The 17,626-nt window shown below is 48.6% G+C and overlaps 1 protein-coding gene across 1 annotated transcript; it reads left to right on the forward strand.

Moving 5' to 3' along the window:
- The first annotated feature begins 14,696 nt into the window (after positions 1 to 14,696).
- Positions 14,697 to 17,316, forward strand: LOC100192580 (uncharacterized). The gene is made up of 2 exons (NM_001137795.1): positions 14,697 to 15,101; positions 16,598 to 17,316. Exons 1-2 carry the CDS (start codon positions 14,774 to 14,776, stop codon positions 17,131 to 17,133), a joined length of 864 nt encoding a protein of 287 aa, NP_001131267.1. The 5' UTR covers positions 14,697 to 14,773; the 3' UTR covers positions 17,134 to 17,316.
- The last annotated feature ends 310 nt before the right edge of the window (positions 17,317 to 17,626 follow it).

The following is a 17,626-nucleotide window of genomic DNA, read 5'->3' on the forward strand; positions in this document are numbered from 1 at the left end:
ACGAAGGTTATGAAAGGTATACCTTCATAAATACAATAATGGAGGATGAATTATAAGGAATATGAAGAATAACATAGACAATCGCATATTATTATTATGTAGAAACAGCAATAACATCGAATTACAAAGATACCTTCAGCTTTAAGGAGATGAAAGTACAAGCGTGACGCAAAAGCGATTGTCAGATCAGCGTGAATAGTACAAGGGTACTGTTCACCTATTTATAGGCACAGCACACAGCCTATACAAAATTACATTTATGCCCTTTACATTTGATAATAATTCTATAGTAATCTATCGAGGTCTGAATAGCCTTTTCATCTTTAAGTTGGTTTCATTTTTTGCCACTACGCCGAAGCTTTCCTACTCACACCTTCGGCGATGTATCAATCTTCGTATTATTCTGATCTGCTGCGATTCCGACTTTAGTCCGAAGATACCTGTTCACACATTATACTCCAGAAATACTGTTAAATCCTGTTTTTGAGGACCTTCGTAAGCCGAAGGCCCCCAACAGAAATCATGTCGTATTTGACTTACGCATGCAACCATCCACGACTACATGAGGCGAAGACTTTTTGTTTTTTTAGTTTGTAATAGTCAACCATATGATGTAATTTTATTTTTCTTTTAGTATTCATGTTGAAACTCTTAATCAGCGGTTTTCTCTACGGAAATGTAATTAACATAATTTTTATGCAAATATAAGAATTATGGAAGTATGAGCCTGCAATACCTGTATTATTTACTCTAGTATATCTAAATTAAAACTTGTCTCTATTGACGTGGAAATGGCGCTTTTGCCGCCCATTTTCCCGACATCAAGTACAAGTGCAACAACGCCACGTACACAAGCAAAGGAGAGAACGCAAGAATCAAAACGACAAAGTTTCTCTCAAGAAAACGCTCAGTTCTCTTCTAGAATGAGTCGAAAGTGTGGTTGCGTTGAATCGGAACTTTGGTGTGCTCTTATTATGCTTAGTTTAAAAACTCCATGCATCTAGGCGGGTCCCTTTATGGCCCCAAGGGCCAAAGGAGCCATTTAATCTTTATTTGGAAGGCTCTGGTTGCCTTCTGTCTGCGGGTGCACCGGATAGTCCGGTGCACACCAGACAATGAATAGCACGCGATTTTCTTCCTTTCTTGATGAAGCCGACCGTTTGCCCCACGGCACACTTGACAGTCCGGTGCGACCTGGTGACCGTTGGCTTGGCACACGTGGTAGCCGTTAATTATGCACCAACCGTTGGCACATGCGAGAGCCGTTGGCCGCCTGGCTCACCGGACAGTTTGGTGCACACCGAATAGTCCGTGAATTATAGCTAGAGCACCCGGCCAATTTCCTAAGAGTGGATAGTTTGGCCACGGTGTAGTTTGGCACTGTCCGGTGTGCTGCCCAGACAAGCCCAATTTTAGCCAAACTTAGTCAAGCTCCTTTTCTCCAATTTTGCTCGATTTGAGGAGTTTCCTAGCACTTAGATGAACATAGTTAGCAACAAAAACAATTTACTAAGTGTTAGGTTCATACCTTTGTTCCTTCATTTGAATATGATTTGCAATATACTCCTGTATTTTTCGATTTGCCTTTCAATATACTTGTGCTCATACTCACAGTAGGCATGTTAGTTTAAAGTGATGTGTTGGACACTTAATCACCAAAACACTTAGAAATGTCCCAAGGGCACATTTCCCTTTCAAAAACATCAGGTTGTCCCCATTGCAACCCCTGCTCAGGAGAAAATGAAGGCCATGCAGAGGACTTTCAGTAGTTTAAGGACTTCGAGAAGTTCTAGTTTAGATTAGCGGCAAACCCCTGGCCAATTGCCTGTGAAGGCCTCGTCAGTACTATGTTTCTCTCTAGCACTTTGATTACAGTTTAAGTTAATGACTATGTGGATGTCTCTGACATCATGATGTAATAAAGAAATACTTCTTTATGTTATTATTCGAGCATTGTGCGATGATGTTCAGTTACGTAATCAATGTGTACATGAATTTCTGATCCTTGCACGTACATGGTTCGCATTCGGTTTGCCTTCCAAACCGGATGTGACATCTTGTGTGGAGGAGAGATGTAGGAGTGAGTATATATAGGTGGGGCACCTAATCTTGCCATTTGGGTGAAGTCTATGCAAAAACCTAGCTGAACCAGTTTATACCAGAGAGGAACCCGACTGAAGTCCTAGTTGAGTAGCTAGGTGGATCGGGAAAATTCTGGCTGAATCAGCTTGAATTCCGACTGAACTAGTGAAAGTCGCCTAGAGGGGGGGTGAATAGGCAAATCTGAAATTTATAAACTTTAAGCACAATCTACAAGACGGGTTAGCGTTAGAAATAAAAGTGAGTCTGAAAGAGAGGGCGAAAACAAATCACAAGCAAATAAAGCGGATGACACGGTGATTTGTTTTACCGAGGTACGGTTCTTGCAAACCTACTCCCCGTTGAGGTGGTCACAAAGACCGGGTCTCTTTCAACCCTTTTCCTCTCTCAAACGGTTACCTAGACCGAGTGAACTTTCTCCTTAATCAAATGGGTCACTTAGACCTCACAAGGACCACCACACACTTGGTGTCTCTTGCATTGATTACAAGTCACTTAGAGAATAAGAATGGGAATAGAAGAAAGCACGATTGCAAAAGCTAGGCGACAAGAGCGACAAATAACACACAAATCACTCTCTCTCTCAAGTCACTAATCACTAATGATCACTTGTCTCAATTGTGAAACTTGGAGAGATTGGAAGCTTTGATTGTGTCTTGGAATGGATTGCTAGCTCTTGTATTGAATGTATAGGATTGGAATGCTTGGGTGAGTTGAATGGAGGTGGTTGGGGTTGTATTTATAGCCAGCAACCACTTCCTAGCCGTTGCTCCAATTCTGCCAACCGCGGACGATCCGTGCCCCTGGTCCGGACGGTCCGCCCCTGCACATCAACGGCTGAAAACGCAACGGTCAGCAGTAACGGCTATATCAACGGCTATTTTGCATTTAATGCGTCGTCAGATGTCAGATAAAGGCAGTCGCGGACGGTCCGGTCGTGCACCACGGACGGTCCACGAGGACGCTATAATTCATTTTACCGAACCCGTCACCTTCGGGTTTTTCGATTTTTCACCGACCGGACGGTCCGCGCCCGAGGCCGGATGGTCCGCGCGTGGTTTCGGACGGTGCTTGCTTTTCCTCCAGACGGTCCGTAGTGTAGACTTGGACTTTTGCATTGGTTCTGTCCGAGGGTCATCCTGGTGTCGCGGACGATCCGCCGCAAAGGCCCGGACGATCCGCGCTTAGTCTGTTTTTCCAAAAAGCTTCTCCTATCCAAAAAGCTTCTCCTGTCCAGACAGTCGACTTAGAATAGTTGTAGATGAACTTATGCACCTGTGAAATGATCAACTAGACAAACTGGTTAGTCCACAAGGTTTGTGATGGTCGTCAAACACCAAAATCTATTATAGGAAATGTTGAGACTATTTCCATTTCAATCTCCCCCTTTTTGGTGATTGATGCCAACACAAACCTAAGCAAATACAAAGTGTAGAAATGTAACTAGTTTGCATTTTGACAGAGGTGCATAAGTTATTTTGAAATGAAAGCATTTCTAAGCAGATAAGTTTGATACGATAATTTTAACATTTTGGACCATATTTGCACCACTTGTTTTGTTTTTGCAAGTTCTTTTGGAAATTCTTTTCAAAGTCTTTTTGCAAATAGTCAAAGGTATATGAATAAGATTTCGAGAAGCATTTTCAAGATTTGAAATTTTCTCCCCCTGTTTCAAATGCTTTTCCTTTGACTAAACAAAACTCCCCCTTAATGAAATTCTCCTCTTAGTGTTCAAGAGGGTTTTATCAATTGAAAGAAGATCAAATATTTTAGATACCAAATTTTTGAAAAGCTCCTCCTTAAAATATAGTTACCAATTGAGATAGAATTTCTTAGAGGAATACTAATTTCAAAGATACCAATTGAAAATCATTTAACAATTTAAACTAGTTTCGAAAATTTTTGAAATTGGCGTGGTGGTGCGGTCCTTTTGCTTTGGGCTAATACTCTCTCCCCCTTTGGCATTAATCGCCAAAAATGGAGTCTTTAGAGCCCTCTCTCCCCAATGATACAAATGAATATGAGTAAGATTATACCAAAGTTGGAGAGTGATGTGGAGTGACGGCGAAGGGTAAATGATACCGGTAGAGTGGAGTGGAAGCCTTGTCTTCGCCGAAGACTCCATTTCCCTTTCAATCTATGACTTAGCATGAAATACACTTGAAAACCCACATTAGTCATAGCACACGAAAGAGATATGATCAAAGGTACATAAATGAGCTAAATGTGCAAAGTATCAATCAAAATTTCGAGAATCAAGAATGTTTAGCTCATTCCTAAGTTTGGTAAAAGTTTTCTCATCTAGTGGTTTGGTAAAGATATCGGCTAATTGTTCTTTGGTGCTAACATAGGCAATCTCGATATCCCCCCTTTGTTGGTGATCCCTCAAAAAGTGATACCTAATGGCTATGTGCTTAGTGCGACTGTGCTCAACGGGATTATCTGCCATGCGGATTGCACTCTCATTATCACATAGGAGAGGGGCTTTGGTTAATTTGTAGTCATAGTCCCTAAGGGTTTGCCTCATCCAAAGCAATTGCGTGCAACAATGGCCTGCGGCAATGTACTCTGCTTCGGCGGTAGAAAGAGCTACTGAATTTTGTTTCTTTGAAGCCCAAGACACTAGGGATCTTCTCAAGAACTGACAAGTCCCTGATGTGCTCTTCCTATCAATTTTACACCCTGCCCAATCAACATCTGAATAACCTATTAAATCAAAGGTGGATCCCTTGGGGTACCAAAGACCAAACTTAGGTGTATGAACTAAATATCTCAAGATTCTTTTCACGACCCTAAGGTGAACTTCCTTAGGATCGACTTGGAATCTTGCACACATGCATACAGAAAGCATAATATCCGATCGAGATGCACATAAATAGAGTAAAGATCCTATCATCGACCGTATACCTTTTGATCTACGAATTTACCTCCCGTGTCGAGGTCGAGATGCCCATTGGTTCCCATGGGTGTCTTGATGGGCTTGGCATCCTTCATTCCAAACTTGGTGAGTATATCTTGAATGTACTTAGTTTGGCTGATGAAGGTACCCTCTTGGAGTTGCTTTACTTGAAATCCTAAGAAATACTTCAACTCCCCCATCATAGACATCTCAAATTTTTGAATCATGATCCTACTAAACTCTTCATAAGTATATTTGTTAGTAGACCCAAATATGATATCATCAACATAAATTTGGCATACAAACAAATCATTTGCAATGGTTTTAGTAAAGAGAGTAGGATCGGCTTTACCAACTTTGAAGCCATTAGCGATAAGGAAATCTCTTAGGCATTCATACCATGCTCTTGGGGCTTGCTTGAGCCCATAAAGCGCCTTAGAGAGTTTGTAAACATGATTAGGGTACTCACTATCTTCAAAGCCGGGAGATTGCTCAACATAGACCTCTTCCTTGATTGGTCCATTGAGGAAGGCACTCTTCACGTCCATTTGATAAAGCTTGAAGCCATGGTAAGTAGCATAGGAAAGTAATATGAATGCAAAGATCAATCAAACTCTAGTTTGATTCTCACAAAAACATATACGGACTAATAGTAATATGGTCAAGCCAAATCACGATTCCTCATATCTTATTCATTTTAGCTTGACCAATCCTCTTAATCACTTCAATATCTATTATGATCATATTTATGCATAGTAATTTCTTAGGTCTTATCCATATATTCAAACTAATATAGAGATCATATTATATCCATTTGTATTGTCTCCTTTGATGTCTGATTATTTGTTAGATGATCTTTTATCTTTTAATCTCCATGGAATATACCAACTCCATATATCACAAATGATCTTATTATGGGGGTATCCTCATCATTGCTTAATGTTAATCCTTTATACTTTTCTATTATGAGCAATCCGTGTATATGATACATTTTCATATCAAACCATGTCTGTTGGTACCCTGAAATAGGGGTACCCCTTACTACAGTAAGAAGGCACGGTGCCCGCGCGGTTATCTCTAGCCGCGTGGCGAACAACACCCGACCCCACCATGCGGACGGCTCCGGGGCCACCACGTAGCCAGAGAAGATGATACACGCCAAGGTACCAACGGTGGGTTCGGACCCCCGAGGGAAAGTGTCGGACCCCTGCATATACGGACCGGACCTCCGGGCAGTGTCCAAGGCCTCGGCGGGTGCAGACCGGACCCCCGGGACGGGTCCCGGACCTCTCTGTGTGGGGTCCGGGCCACTCTCAGTAGGGTCCCGGGATTCTGGGGCAAAGAATACCCAGGCCTTAATCAAGGCCAGGCAGGGGTCCAGAGCCGACACGTGTCCGGGCCATACCATGTATGCTTCTGCTCCCCGCCCAGGCGGAGACCCGATGCTGCCACGTGGCCTACTGCCCGTGACGTGAGCCAGCAGGTGGAGCATGACGTAAGGCCTCTGAGCCACGCGGTGCTGCATTTATTGCGGATAAGGCACGCTGCCTGTCTATTCCACTGGCAGGTGATGTGCCGCCTCGGCATTTAATGAGCCCTGCCACTCCGCTGGCAGGCGATGTGCCGCCTCAGCATTTAATGTGCCCTATCCACTCCGCTGACGAGCAGCGACCGGGCCATCCTGTAGGCGGCGTGCCTGTCCATTCCGTTGGCAGGCAGCACGCCCGTGCTGCGGCGTACACTATGCTCATCATCACTCGCACGTTACCGAGGAAGCAGCACAGGATATCAAGACTGTATACACTACAGACATTATGGCGCTCGGAGATCTTCTAGGCGACACTGGCATTGGATACTTCTATATGTATTCCTCCATTTGGCCCCTGGGCCCACATGTCGGGCCCAGCACCCTTGTATGTGCCCCCTTGAACTATAAAAGGGAGGGCACACGGCGTTACAAGGCAGACCCAACTTAGGCTCAAGCTCACTTAGACTCTCACGCTCACAAGTTCATACAAGCTCTCAAGCTCAATACATCACACAGTGGAGTAGGGTGTTATGCTCCGGCGACCTGAACCACTCTAAACCCTTGTGTGTTCTTGTGTTCTTCCCGATTCCATCTAACAGGCAAAACGCTTAGGCCCCTCCTTACCTTAGGATTTAGGGCGGGTGCATTCCGCCACCCAGCCGGAGAATTCCCTCTCCGACATTTGGCGCGCCAGGTAGGGGGCTTGGCATTAGGTTTTTGCTTGTTTTCCTGCTCGACATCATGGTCCACATCGTCGAGCACCAAGATTTCATGCCCGAGGACTTCATGGTGGAAGAAGCGGCCGCGTCTTCCACACCACGGGCCACCAACCTCCCGGTGCCTGGTGCTACTGTTGTGCACTCTGCGCGGCAGCACACCCCTGCGCAAACGTCCAGAACGTCTAGGGCAGCGCCTGGGGCGCTATACGCGGCCAAAGAGTTGCTGCACCATCCTTCTAGTTCCACGGCCTCGCCGGGAGCCATGAAGTAGTGGTGTGACGACGTCGACCGCCTACTCGGCATGGCGCACTCTAGCTCAGCCAGGTACAGGCCTCGGTCATCCCGGCGCCAACATGAGGCGTCGCGTTAGTGCGCTCCCCCTCGGTGAGGGCCGCACCGACCGAGGACCTGCAGGTGGAGCTCAACCGCCAGCGTGCGGGAGAAGATGCTCCAGTCTCTCTAGAGAGGTCTAATGACCTGCGGACAGAACTCCACCGCAGGCGTGCGGGCGAGGATGCCTGCATCTCTCTAGAGAGGGCGCGTGAGCGCCAACAGAACGTCGAGGGTCGCAACCTCGACTACGACTTCGCTGCGGTTGCGCCGCAGACTCCAACGGGCGCCCGGATCTAGGCGGGTGTCCCCTTGGCCAGCGTAGGCTGCACCGCGCTGGCGGATCATCTCCGCGCGGTGACTTGGCCATCCAAGTTCTGACCGCACCTGCCGGAGAAGTACGACGGTACGTCAAATCCGTCAGAATTTTTGCAGGTTTACGTCACCGCCATCACGGCAGCAGGTGGAGACACCACCATGATGGCAACATACTCCATGTAGCCTTGTCTGGGCTAGCCCGGACTTGGCTCATGAACCTCACCCCAGGATCGATCTACTCCTGGGATTAGCTTTGTGCGCGGTTCACAGCGAACTTCGTCAGCGCTTACCAACAGCATGGCGTGGAGGCTCACCTCCACGCAGTGAGGCAGGAGCCCGGGGAAACTCTCCGGACCTTCATCTCCCGCTTCACCAAGGTACGAGGGACTATACCCCGTATCTCCGATGCTTCCATCATCACCACTTTCCGCTAGGGAGTGCGTGATGAAAAGATGCTGAAGAAGTTGGCCACGCATGACGTGGAAACTGTCACCACGCTCTTCGCTGTGGCCGACAAGTGCGCCAGGGCTGTCGAGGGCCGCGCATGACACTCGGCACCGCAGACCGGGGTTGCCCAGACGGGTGGCTCGGGTGTCGTCACTCAGGACGGCAAAAAGAAGAAGAAAAAGAACTGCGGCCACGAGAAGTCATCATCTGCTGCTCTGGTTGTCGTGGCTGCGACTGGGGGTCGGAACGAGCGCAGCTAGCGCCCAAGGCCACAGAGGGGTAACAACGACTCATGCCCTGTACACCCCAACAGTCGCCATAGTGTCGCGCAGTGTCACGAGATCATCGAACTCGTGAAGCGCGTCGACGAGCGGCGCGAGCAGACCCCCAGGGGTGGCTCCCCACCTCGTCGCGGGCCTAGCAAGGAAAGGGTAGACAACGGCGAGGTGGCTGCGGGAGATCGGGACCTCGGGTATTAGTAACCCGAGGGGGTCCTAAAGGATGTCTTCACCGAAAACTCCGACTCCGGCGACGACAACTAACCGGGCCACCGGGGAGACTCCGTCCCTCTTGGTCTACGGGGTCGAAGCCTGCCTTCCCCCGGAAACCCTTATGGGCTCCCCACGGGTCCAGTATTTTGATGAGTCTATGCAGGAACAGCTGCGACGTGAGGACGTGGACCTCATCGACGAGCGCAGGTGGCAGGCAACGATCCGAAATGCACGATACAACCAGGCGCTTAGGCGCCACCACCAACTATTAGTGCATAGTAGGGAGCTCGGGGTCAGGGACCTAGTCCTACGGCAAGTACTGAACCGAGAAGGGCTCCGCAAACTCTCCTCCAGTTGGCAAGGACCCTTCAAGGTGACAGAAGCATGCCGACCTAGAGGTGTTCGCCTCACCACAACTGAAGGAGTGCCTCTTCCCAATCCCTGGAACATAGAGCATTTCTGTAAGTACTACCCACAGGAGTGAATCCGAGGGGTTATGGTTTCTTCTTGTAGCTAGGTTGTGCATACGTGTACGCTAGCCGGAGAGGTCCGCCCTCATAAGCCCGGCCTGTTGGTCTACACTCATGCATGTCGAGTTATAAAGAAAGGATTTACCCCCTCAGATCTGCTTCTGTGATAGTTTTATTCTGCTACAGTCTTCGGATATTATTTTTTATCTAACCCACCCATACGGTTTCCTATCCTTGCTGGTATGATGACATCCGAATTGAGTAGCCAGGCTTGCAGTTTAGGCCCCTTCTACGAAAGCAGGGGGTCCGGCAGCTTGGAGGCCAGTTCTAAAGAATGGGTACTCGTTCCCTAGAGTGGTCCGGAGCTGTGTAGCCGCTTAGCTTGGTTCCGTACCCTAAGCCTGCACGCTCCACCACTTTGTGACAGGTACCCTAGTATTTGGAACTATAGCCCTGTGGGTCCGGGAACCTGGGGTCCAGTTCTAGAGAATGGATGCACGTCTCCTGGGGTGGTCCGGAGCCGTGTAGCCGCTTAGCCTGGTTCCGTACCCTAAGCCTGCACGCTCCACCACTCTGTGATGGGTGTCCTAGTATCTGGAGCTGTGGCTCAAGGGGTCTGGACACACGGCTTGGCTTCCTAGGCTAAATCTTGTAGGTCCTGTTGCATGAATCAAAGGATGGTTGATACCAAACGATGGATCCTATGGGTGTACTACTAACGCTCCCTAGCCGAAGCTGTGCATAGGTCCAGGTCCCAGTCGAGGCTACCTCCTGGAGGCTGGGTCACCAGCTCTTTCTTAAACATGCTGGTATCCAGTCTCGACACGTCGAGCCTACATCCTAGGGGGGCCAGGTACCAGGAGAGGAGTTAGTAACGCCGCACACAACAACAACAAATACCATACAAGATAAGAGCTGTTAAATTGATAGTTCTCAAAAGTATCTTACAAAAACAACAGTTATTACATCCGCCTTCAAGCGGAGCCCTAGCCTCACTTCTACATGTATGAGCTGCTCGACATCAGCAGGGTCACGCTGGAAGCGTGTGGGCGTCGTCTCTACGACATCTTGTACGACCTCCCGGGCGGCGTCTTCAGTTGCAGATGCCAGGCGCAGACCTGCCGCGCCCCCATCTCTTTGGCTTTAATGGCCTCGACGTCGCCTCCAACGAGGAGGGCTCCTTCGCTTTGACGCACATGGCACTTGGTGGCCTGGCCGCTGAGATGGAGCTAGAGCTCGACCAGTTCATGGAGGCATACCACCAGGTGCTGGTGGAGTTCAGGGAGGAACTGACGGGACTACTGCGGAAGGCGTAGCTCAACTCCGGAAGAAGCGAAAGATGGAGCTGCAGCTAAGCTTGCTTTCCACCTCCGGAAGGTCGCTGCGCAGCACCCTTTCGTTCGAATGCTGGCGAAAGAAGCGCCACCCCCACGGACATCTCGCACAGATGGGCAAAATGGCCGTCTGGAGGATGGGGTGGGCCGTGAGGCGCTGATGTTGGAGGCCGAGCTTCTCCAACAGCCACAGGAAGAAAGGCGAGATCGACAGCACCAACCCACAGGAGAGGCAGGAAACGAAGAACACGAACTCCCCGACGGCGAGATCGCCAGGGGGAGTGGCGCCGGCGCGGATCCTTCCGGCGAACACCGGCGCGCTCCATCCGAGCAGGTTGCGCACCTAGTTGCGTGCCACCTCAGGGTGGAAGCACTCGAGATGGACTAGCAAGGCCATGACGACTCCGGCGGCGGAAAGCAGAAGAGCGCAAAGGCAAAGTGGGCCGGAGAGCTCGAAGGCGAAAGGGCACATCAAGTGGAGAGAATGCGAAAGCATAGCTGCTGCACGTGGAGTGAATCCCTTTTTAAGGAAGACTCTCTCGCTCGCGCCCCGAGACGCCACAGGAAATCTCGCCCGGCGCACACCGAAGCAGCCCAGCCTATGACACGGGGGCCCGGGCCAACAAGTCATACAGATGGTGTGCGGGCCTCTGAGTGCTAAGAAGGCGAACCGCCACCCGCGGTAGTGCGCTCCTTCATCTCTGCCAAAAGCAGCGGCCCAGTCGCTGACACGGGGGCCCAGGCCCACGAGTCATACTCCTTGGGGCTCGGTTCCTGGGTGCGGAGAAGGCGAACCGCCGCGCGCCCGAAAAGCGAACCGCCGCCCGCGGTGGTATGCCTCTTCATCTCTTCCGCAAGAAACAAACGGCCTAGTCTCTGGCACGAGGGCCCGGGCCCACGAGTCATACTCCCTGGGCGCCGGTTCCTGGGTGCAGAGAAGTCAAACATCCCTTCGCGACGGTACTGCACCACCTCAGGGCCGTCGCAGAAGACAGATAAGATAATAATTTTTCAAACCAATGCAGCGGTATCGAGGCGTCTCGCGCGTGGCCCGGTGAAACCATCATGCGTGGGGGCCGTGGGTCAGTCAGCCGCGGGGACAAACGTGACAGTTGGTGTGACCGAAGACGGTCTGGCAGTGATTACGTCAGCAAGCGCACGGAAGCAGCGCGCCGATCGCCAATCAGGCTTTGGCCCCACCTGCAGGCTCGTATCCTCCCCTGAGGTGGGCCCGAGGGCCACTGTCGGTACCCTGAAATAGGGGTACCCCTTACTACAGTAAGAAGGCATGGTGCCCGCGCAGCTATCTCTAGCCGCGTGGCGATCAACACCCGACCCCACCACGTGGACGGCTCCGGGGCCGCCACGTAGCCAGAGAAGATGATACACGCCAAGGTATCAACGGTGGGTCCGGACCCCCGAGGGAAAGTGCCGGACCCCTGCATATACGGACCGGACCTCTAGGCAGTGTCCAAGGCCTCAGCGGGTGCAGACCGGACCCCCGGGACGGGTTCCGGACCTCTCTGTGTGGGGTCCGGGCCACTCTCAGCAGGGTCTCGGGATTCTGGGGCAAAGAATACCCAGGCCTTAATCAAGGCCAGGCAGGGGTCCGGAGCCGACACGTGTCCGGGCCATACCATGTACGCTTCTCCTCCCCACCCAGGCGGAGACCCGATGCTGCCACGTGGCCTACTGCCCGTCACGTGAGCCAGCAGGCGGAGCATGACGTAAGGTCTTTGGGCCGCGCGGTGCTGCATTTATTGCGGATAAGGCGCGCCGCCTGTCTATTCAACTGGCAGGTGATGTGCTGCCTCAGCATTTAATGAGCCTTGCCACTCCGCTGGCAGGTGATGTGCCGCCTCATCATTTAATGTGCCCTATCCACTCCGCTGACGAGCAGCGACAAGGCCATCCTGCAGGTGGCGTGCCTATCCATTCCGTTGGTAGGCAGCACACCCGTGCTGCGGCGTACACTATGTTCATCATCACTCGCATGTTACCGAGGAAGCAACACATGATATCAAGACTGCATACACTACGGACATTATGGCGCTCGAAGATCTTCTGGGCGACACTGGCATTGGATACTTCTATATGTATTCCCTCCATTTTGCCCCTGGGCCCACATGTCGGGGCCCAGCACCCTTGTACATGCCCCCTTGAACTATAAAAAGGAGGGCATACGACGTTACAAGGCAGACCCAACTTAGGCTCAAGATCACTTAGACTCTCACGCTCACAAGTTCATACAAACTCTCAAGCTCAATACATCACACAGTGGAGTAGGGTGTTACGCTCCGGTGGCCCGAACCACTCTAAACCCTTGTGTGTTCTTGTGTTCTTCCCGATTCCATCTAACAGGCAAAACGCTTAGGCCCCTCCTTATCTTAGGATTTAGGGCGGGTGCATTCCGCCACCCGGCCGGAGAATTCCCTCTCCGACAATGTCCCTTGACTATTTTCATTCATGATTGCCTTTTCAACTTTCCTGTTCAACACTTAGCAAACTGATCAGTATTTTAAGTGTGTTGTTATCCAAATCACCAAAACCCACAAAAGGATGGATGCACTTTCACCAAGCCCTACCAAGAATCTCTCTTGAGCTCCTACCCTTACTCCTCTATGGACCAGTGTCTATCCTCTGTTGACGTGGTCCAGAGCTTACACCAAGATTGTAGTCTCTTCGTCTATCCTCTATTAACGTTGTCTCGGTGACTCGACCTAGATCCACCACCCCTATCATTATCGTGCACAAGCTCTTTGTCTGAATTCATGCTCCTCTCGAGACTGATGTAGTGCAACCTAAAGTTCAGCATCATAATCATCACATTCTTCGTCACCATAATGAGTTCTTGCTGCTTCATCTGTTTGTTGCCTCTGCTAAATCCTCTATCTCTTATTTTCCTTTGTCTTATCTAGCTCACCAGCAAATAATTTCTTTATTTCAGGAGTAACAAATGGATAATTCTTGACACCCTTCCCTTGATGTGCTAAATGCTCCTTGAAACGAGTAGAACCGCCACCACTCTTTCCTTCATGGCAATACTTAGACCTGAAACTAGAACCACTCTTCTCTCCATGCTCTCACACTAGATCCGACATTTTCACCTACAACAGTATAAATAAGTGTGAAACTAATACTAACATGTTATACTACAAGGATAAACTACATTTAAATAGCAACTATCAACTATTTTTAAAATACCAACTAATTAACAACTATATGCTGCTCACTAACAAATATATGTTGCCATCTATATTTAAACAACAACTATCAACTAGTAAGAAATATCAATAACATATATGATAATATACTAGTAAGGAATATATGCTTCTCACTCTGCATAGTGAATAACTCTCATGCAGACAACTAAATCCAACAAATATAACACCATGCATATATTAAAGAAAAAGATTATAAAAATGAAAAATATTATCTTCAGTGTGTTTTACCCAGCAAGGGCTATTTCTATCTTTTTATAAAGTAGATATTTTAAGTGTACTTACAATAAGCAGATTGCAGTCCAAACCAAGCATAGACCTTAAGTTCACCCAAATGATGAAAGGAAAAAATAGAGACTAGACCGAATAGCCACATCACGTGTGACTGAGAGAAGATGTACACTGAGAGACGATGGTGGCACGTCGAAGCACCAGAAAATGTAGGGAGGATGGCGGATCTCGCGTGTTTCTCTGTCTAGGTATAATTAGTGGTTTCTTAACAATATAATTATTTATTTTATTATTAACTAATATAAAAACATCGTCACATGAAAATTGGGTTTTTTTAAAGTGCACCAGCTTAAAAAAACCCAAAACTTTAACGGGTTCTCAGGAAAAACGGATATGGTGAATGCTTCCCGTTCTCATCCCTGTTTAACCGTCGAGGAATGAATTTTTCCTATTTATATTTTTCATATTCCTATTCCAACGAAGGAATTCCTGGAAGGGAATCGAGGATGTCATCTCTAGTAAGGAACTAAATAAAATACGGTTTTGTTAACGCTAGTTTCCACCCCCTACATAAGGCCTTTCGGGCCACCCGTTTTACAAGCCGAAGACGCGACCGACCCAGGCAGGCACCACTCCGCTCAACGCACCGGGCGGCACCCAAATCCCAAACCCTAGCACACGCACCATGGCGGCGCAGCAGAAGATCCGGTGGGGGGAGCTGGAGGAGGACGATGGCGGGGACCTCGATTTCCTCCTCCCGCCCCGCGTCGTCGTCGGACCCGACGAGAACGGCCTCAAGAAGGTCATCGAGTACCGCTTCGACGACGACGGCAACAAGGTCCGGGTCACGACCACCACCCGCGTCCGCAAACTCGCTCGGGCGCGCCTCTCCCGCAGCGCCATCGAGCGCCGCCAGTGGCCTAAGTTTGGGGACGCCCTCAAGGAGGACGCCGGCTCCAGGCTCACCATGGTCTCCACCGAGGAGATCCTCCTCGAGCGCCCCCGCGCCCCAGGTCTACATACCTCCATCTCCAATATCCTCGTCGTCTGTTCGTTCGATTGCTAGCTGGTCGAATCTTTGGATTAATTTGTCGTATGTTCGTTCGATTGCTAGCTGGTCGAACCTTTTGATTAATTTCTTAGCTCTACAGTTGTAGGTAGATATTTTGTGAAATTAATTTTGGGATGTTTCGATCGCTCTGTTAATCCTGTCCTAGTCTAGGTACATGGGAGAGGGGAGTAGGCAGTGGCACGCAGGATGAGAACTCATGGGGGGCCAAAAAATCACACACAAAATCAAACAAGACCATAGGAAACTACTGTTGCATAGAATTCAAGTTTCATATCAATACACGAATGTACAAAGAAAGAAACTATGTAAACAAAAAAAGCAAACATATCGCTTAGTTCTTGCTGACCGAGGCAATTGTATCCTTCTAGTTTTGAGACGTTAAAATCGTCAAATATTGATCTCATCATCAATCGTCGAATAATGATCTCATCATTAATTTGTGTTTTTAGGGGGTGTTTGCTTTGTAGGGACTAATTTTTAGTCCCTCCATTTATTTCAATTTAGTCACTAAATTGCCAAATACGGAACTATTTCATCTAGATTAAATGCCCTTCCAACACTTGGTTGTTCTGAAATTCTTATTTGTGCAATAGACGAGTCGTTCACATTGGTATTGTCCTAACCACCGGTCGTGGAACCCCTTAAAACCGGTTAAAAAATCTCCTCATTTATCTAAATAAAGAGGAGCAATAATCATCAACTATTTATGGCGGCATCGGGAACGGGATGTTATGGCGGATTGGCTCGGGCGATGTCAGAAAGAATGGAGCCGGATAGATAGATGTGAGGACTAGACTGGGCGGATTAGCTCGGGTGATGTTGGAAAGAATGGAGCCGGATAGATAGATGTTAGGACTAGGCCGAGACTGAGGACAAAAGGTGGGAGGATTGAGCCGATCCGTGGAGGAAACCCAGACGTACGAGACTGTTTTGGTGCATCCAATTTTCTATTTTTTTTCCATACTTAACATTAGTATAAGGGTTTTAAAAATTGAGGGGGGGGGGCATAGCCCACTTTGCCTCCCCCCTGTCCGTCCGCCCCTGGTAGTAGGAGCTGTAAATTGGAACATGATTCCTATTGAATGAGATGCAATAATTGTTTCATGGAACACTGATTAAAATTAGCATTTTCATTCTCACCTACTCTTCATCCTTATATTGGCTTACATGCTTTTTTGGTACGTACTCAATACCCATCTTATGAAATCGTGCTCAAAGGCTCAGATTCCATTTCATAGTTCAATGATTGTGATTCAGATGTATGATGCTACTGGAGCACTAATTCAGTATATGTCGAAGGATTCTTGTGTTACAACTTACATGAGCTGACAGTATGATGATGAATCCATCTTTTTTTGTGTCAGATGTTATGAGGCCTTAAAACCAGTCTGTTTTGAACTTTTAGTTCTTGTTTGCTGACGCTCGAGTTAATTGTAGGGAGCAAAGCTGAGGAGTCAGCTGCATCTGGTGATCCGCTGGCTATGGCGAGCAAGGGAGGTGCTGTTCTCATGGTTTGCAGAACCTGTGGGAAGAAGGGCGATCACTGGACCTCAAAGTGTCCGTACAAGGACCTGGCACCACCGACTGAAACTTTCACGGACAGGCCTCCAACGTCAGATGGCCCTCCTGCACCAGGTGGTCCTGCTAAGGGAGCATATGTTCCTCCAACCATGAGAGGAGGTGCTGATAGGACTGGAGACTCGATGCGCCGCAGGAACGACGAGAATTCCGTCCGTGTGACCAACCTCTCGGAGGACACCCGCGAGCCTGACCTCCTTGAGCTCTTCCGTGCCTTTGGCCCTGTCAGCCGTGTCTACGTCGCGGTGGATCAGAAGACTGGGTCGAGCAGGGGGTTTGGGTTTGTCAACTTTGTTCACAGAGAGGACGCCGAGAAGGCCATCAACAAGCTCAACGGGTATGGTTATGACAACCTTATCCTCCGAGTCGAGTGGGCGACACCAAGGCCCAATTAGTTTTGCCGCTACCTGCTAGAATCGCATATTTCTGTTGAATTATATCAGTATGTTTGTTTGAATTACTGGTACCTGAGTCATGAATTTATCTTGTTGGAAAAACCTGTTATGTGTGGTTTGGTTGGACGAGAATAACTATACTCGCTTCTTTTATATTGAGTTCGCATGCCGTTTGTTGTCAGCAAATTCTATGTGCCCTCTAAGTTCTGACTTGTGATGATTGTATGGCTGAACAAAGCAAATTTCATGGTCGCAAGGCTGGCACCTTGCATAGCCTTGAATGCTTGATCCTTTGGGTCAGAGACTCTAAAGGTTCAGTGGTTTACTAGCATCTCATTCGATCAAAAGATAACAAAAAACGAACGACTAAACCTTATCAGAAAACTTGAAACAATGACCAAGGAGAATTCCTTGTTGGCGTGAGTGTTCTTTGTTCGAGTCATCTATATCTATAATGATCTATTAAGAAACTAATGTGGGCATCTGATGATAC

This window comes from Zea mays, chromosome 4, assembly GCF_902167145.1.
Source record: "Zea mays cultivar B73 chromosome 4, Zm-B73-REFERENCE-NAM-5.0, whole genome shotgun sequence".
NCBI classification, from domain to species: Eukaryota; Viridiplantae; Streptophyta; class Magnoliopsida; order Poales; family Poaceae; genus Zea; species Zea mays.

Excerpts from the sequence above, each read along its gene's own strand:
- LOC100192580 (NM_001137795.1), top strand. The coding sequence starts at position 14,774 with ATGGCGGCGCAGCAGAAGATCCGGTGGGGGGAGCTGGAGGAGGACGAT. Across the intron at positions 15,102-16,597 it reads CGAGCGCCCCCGCGCCCCAG|GGAGCAAAGCTGAGGAGTCA; the intron begins GTCTACATACCT and ends AGTTAATTGTAG.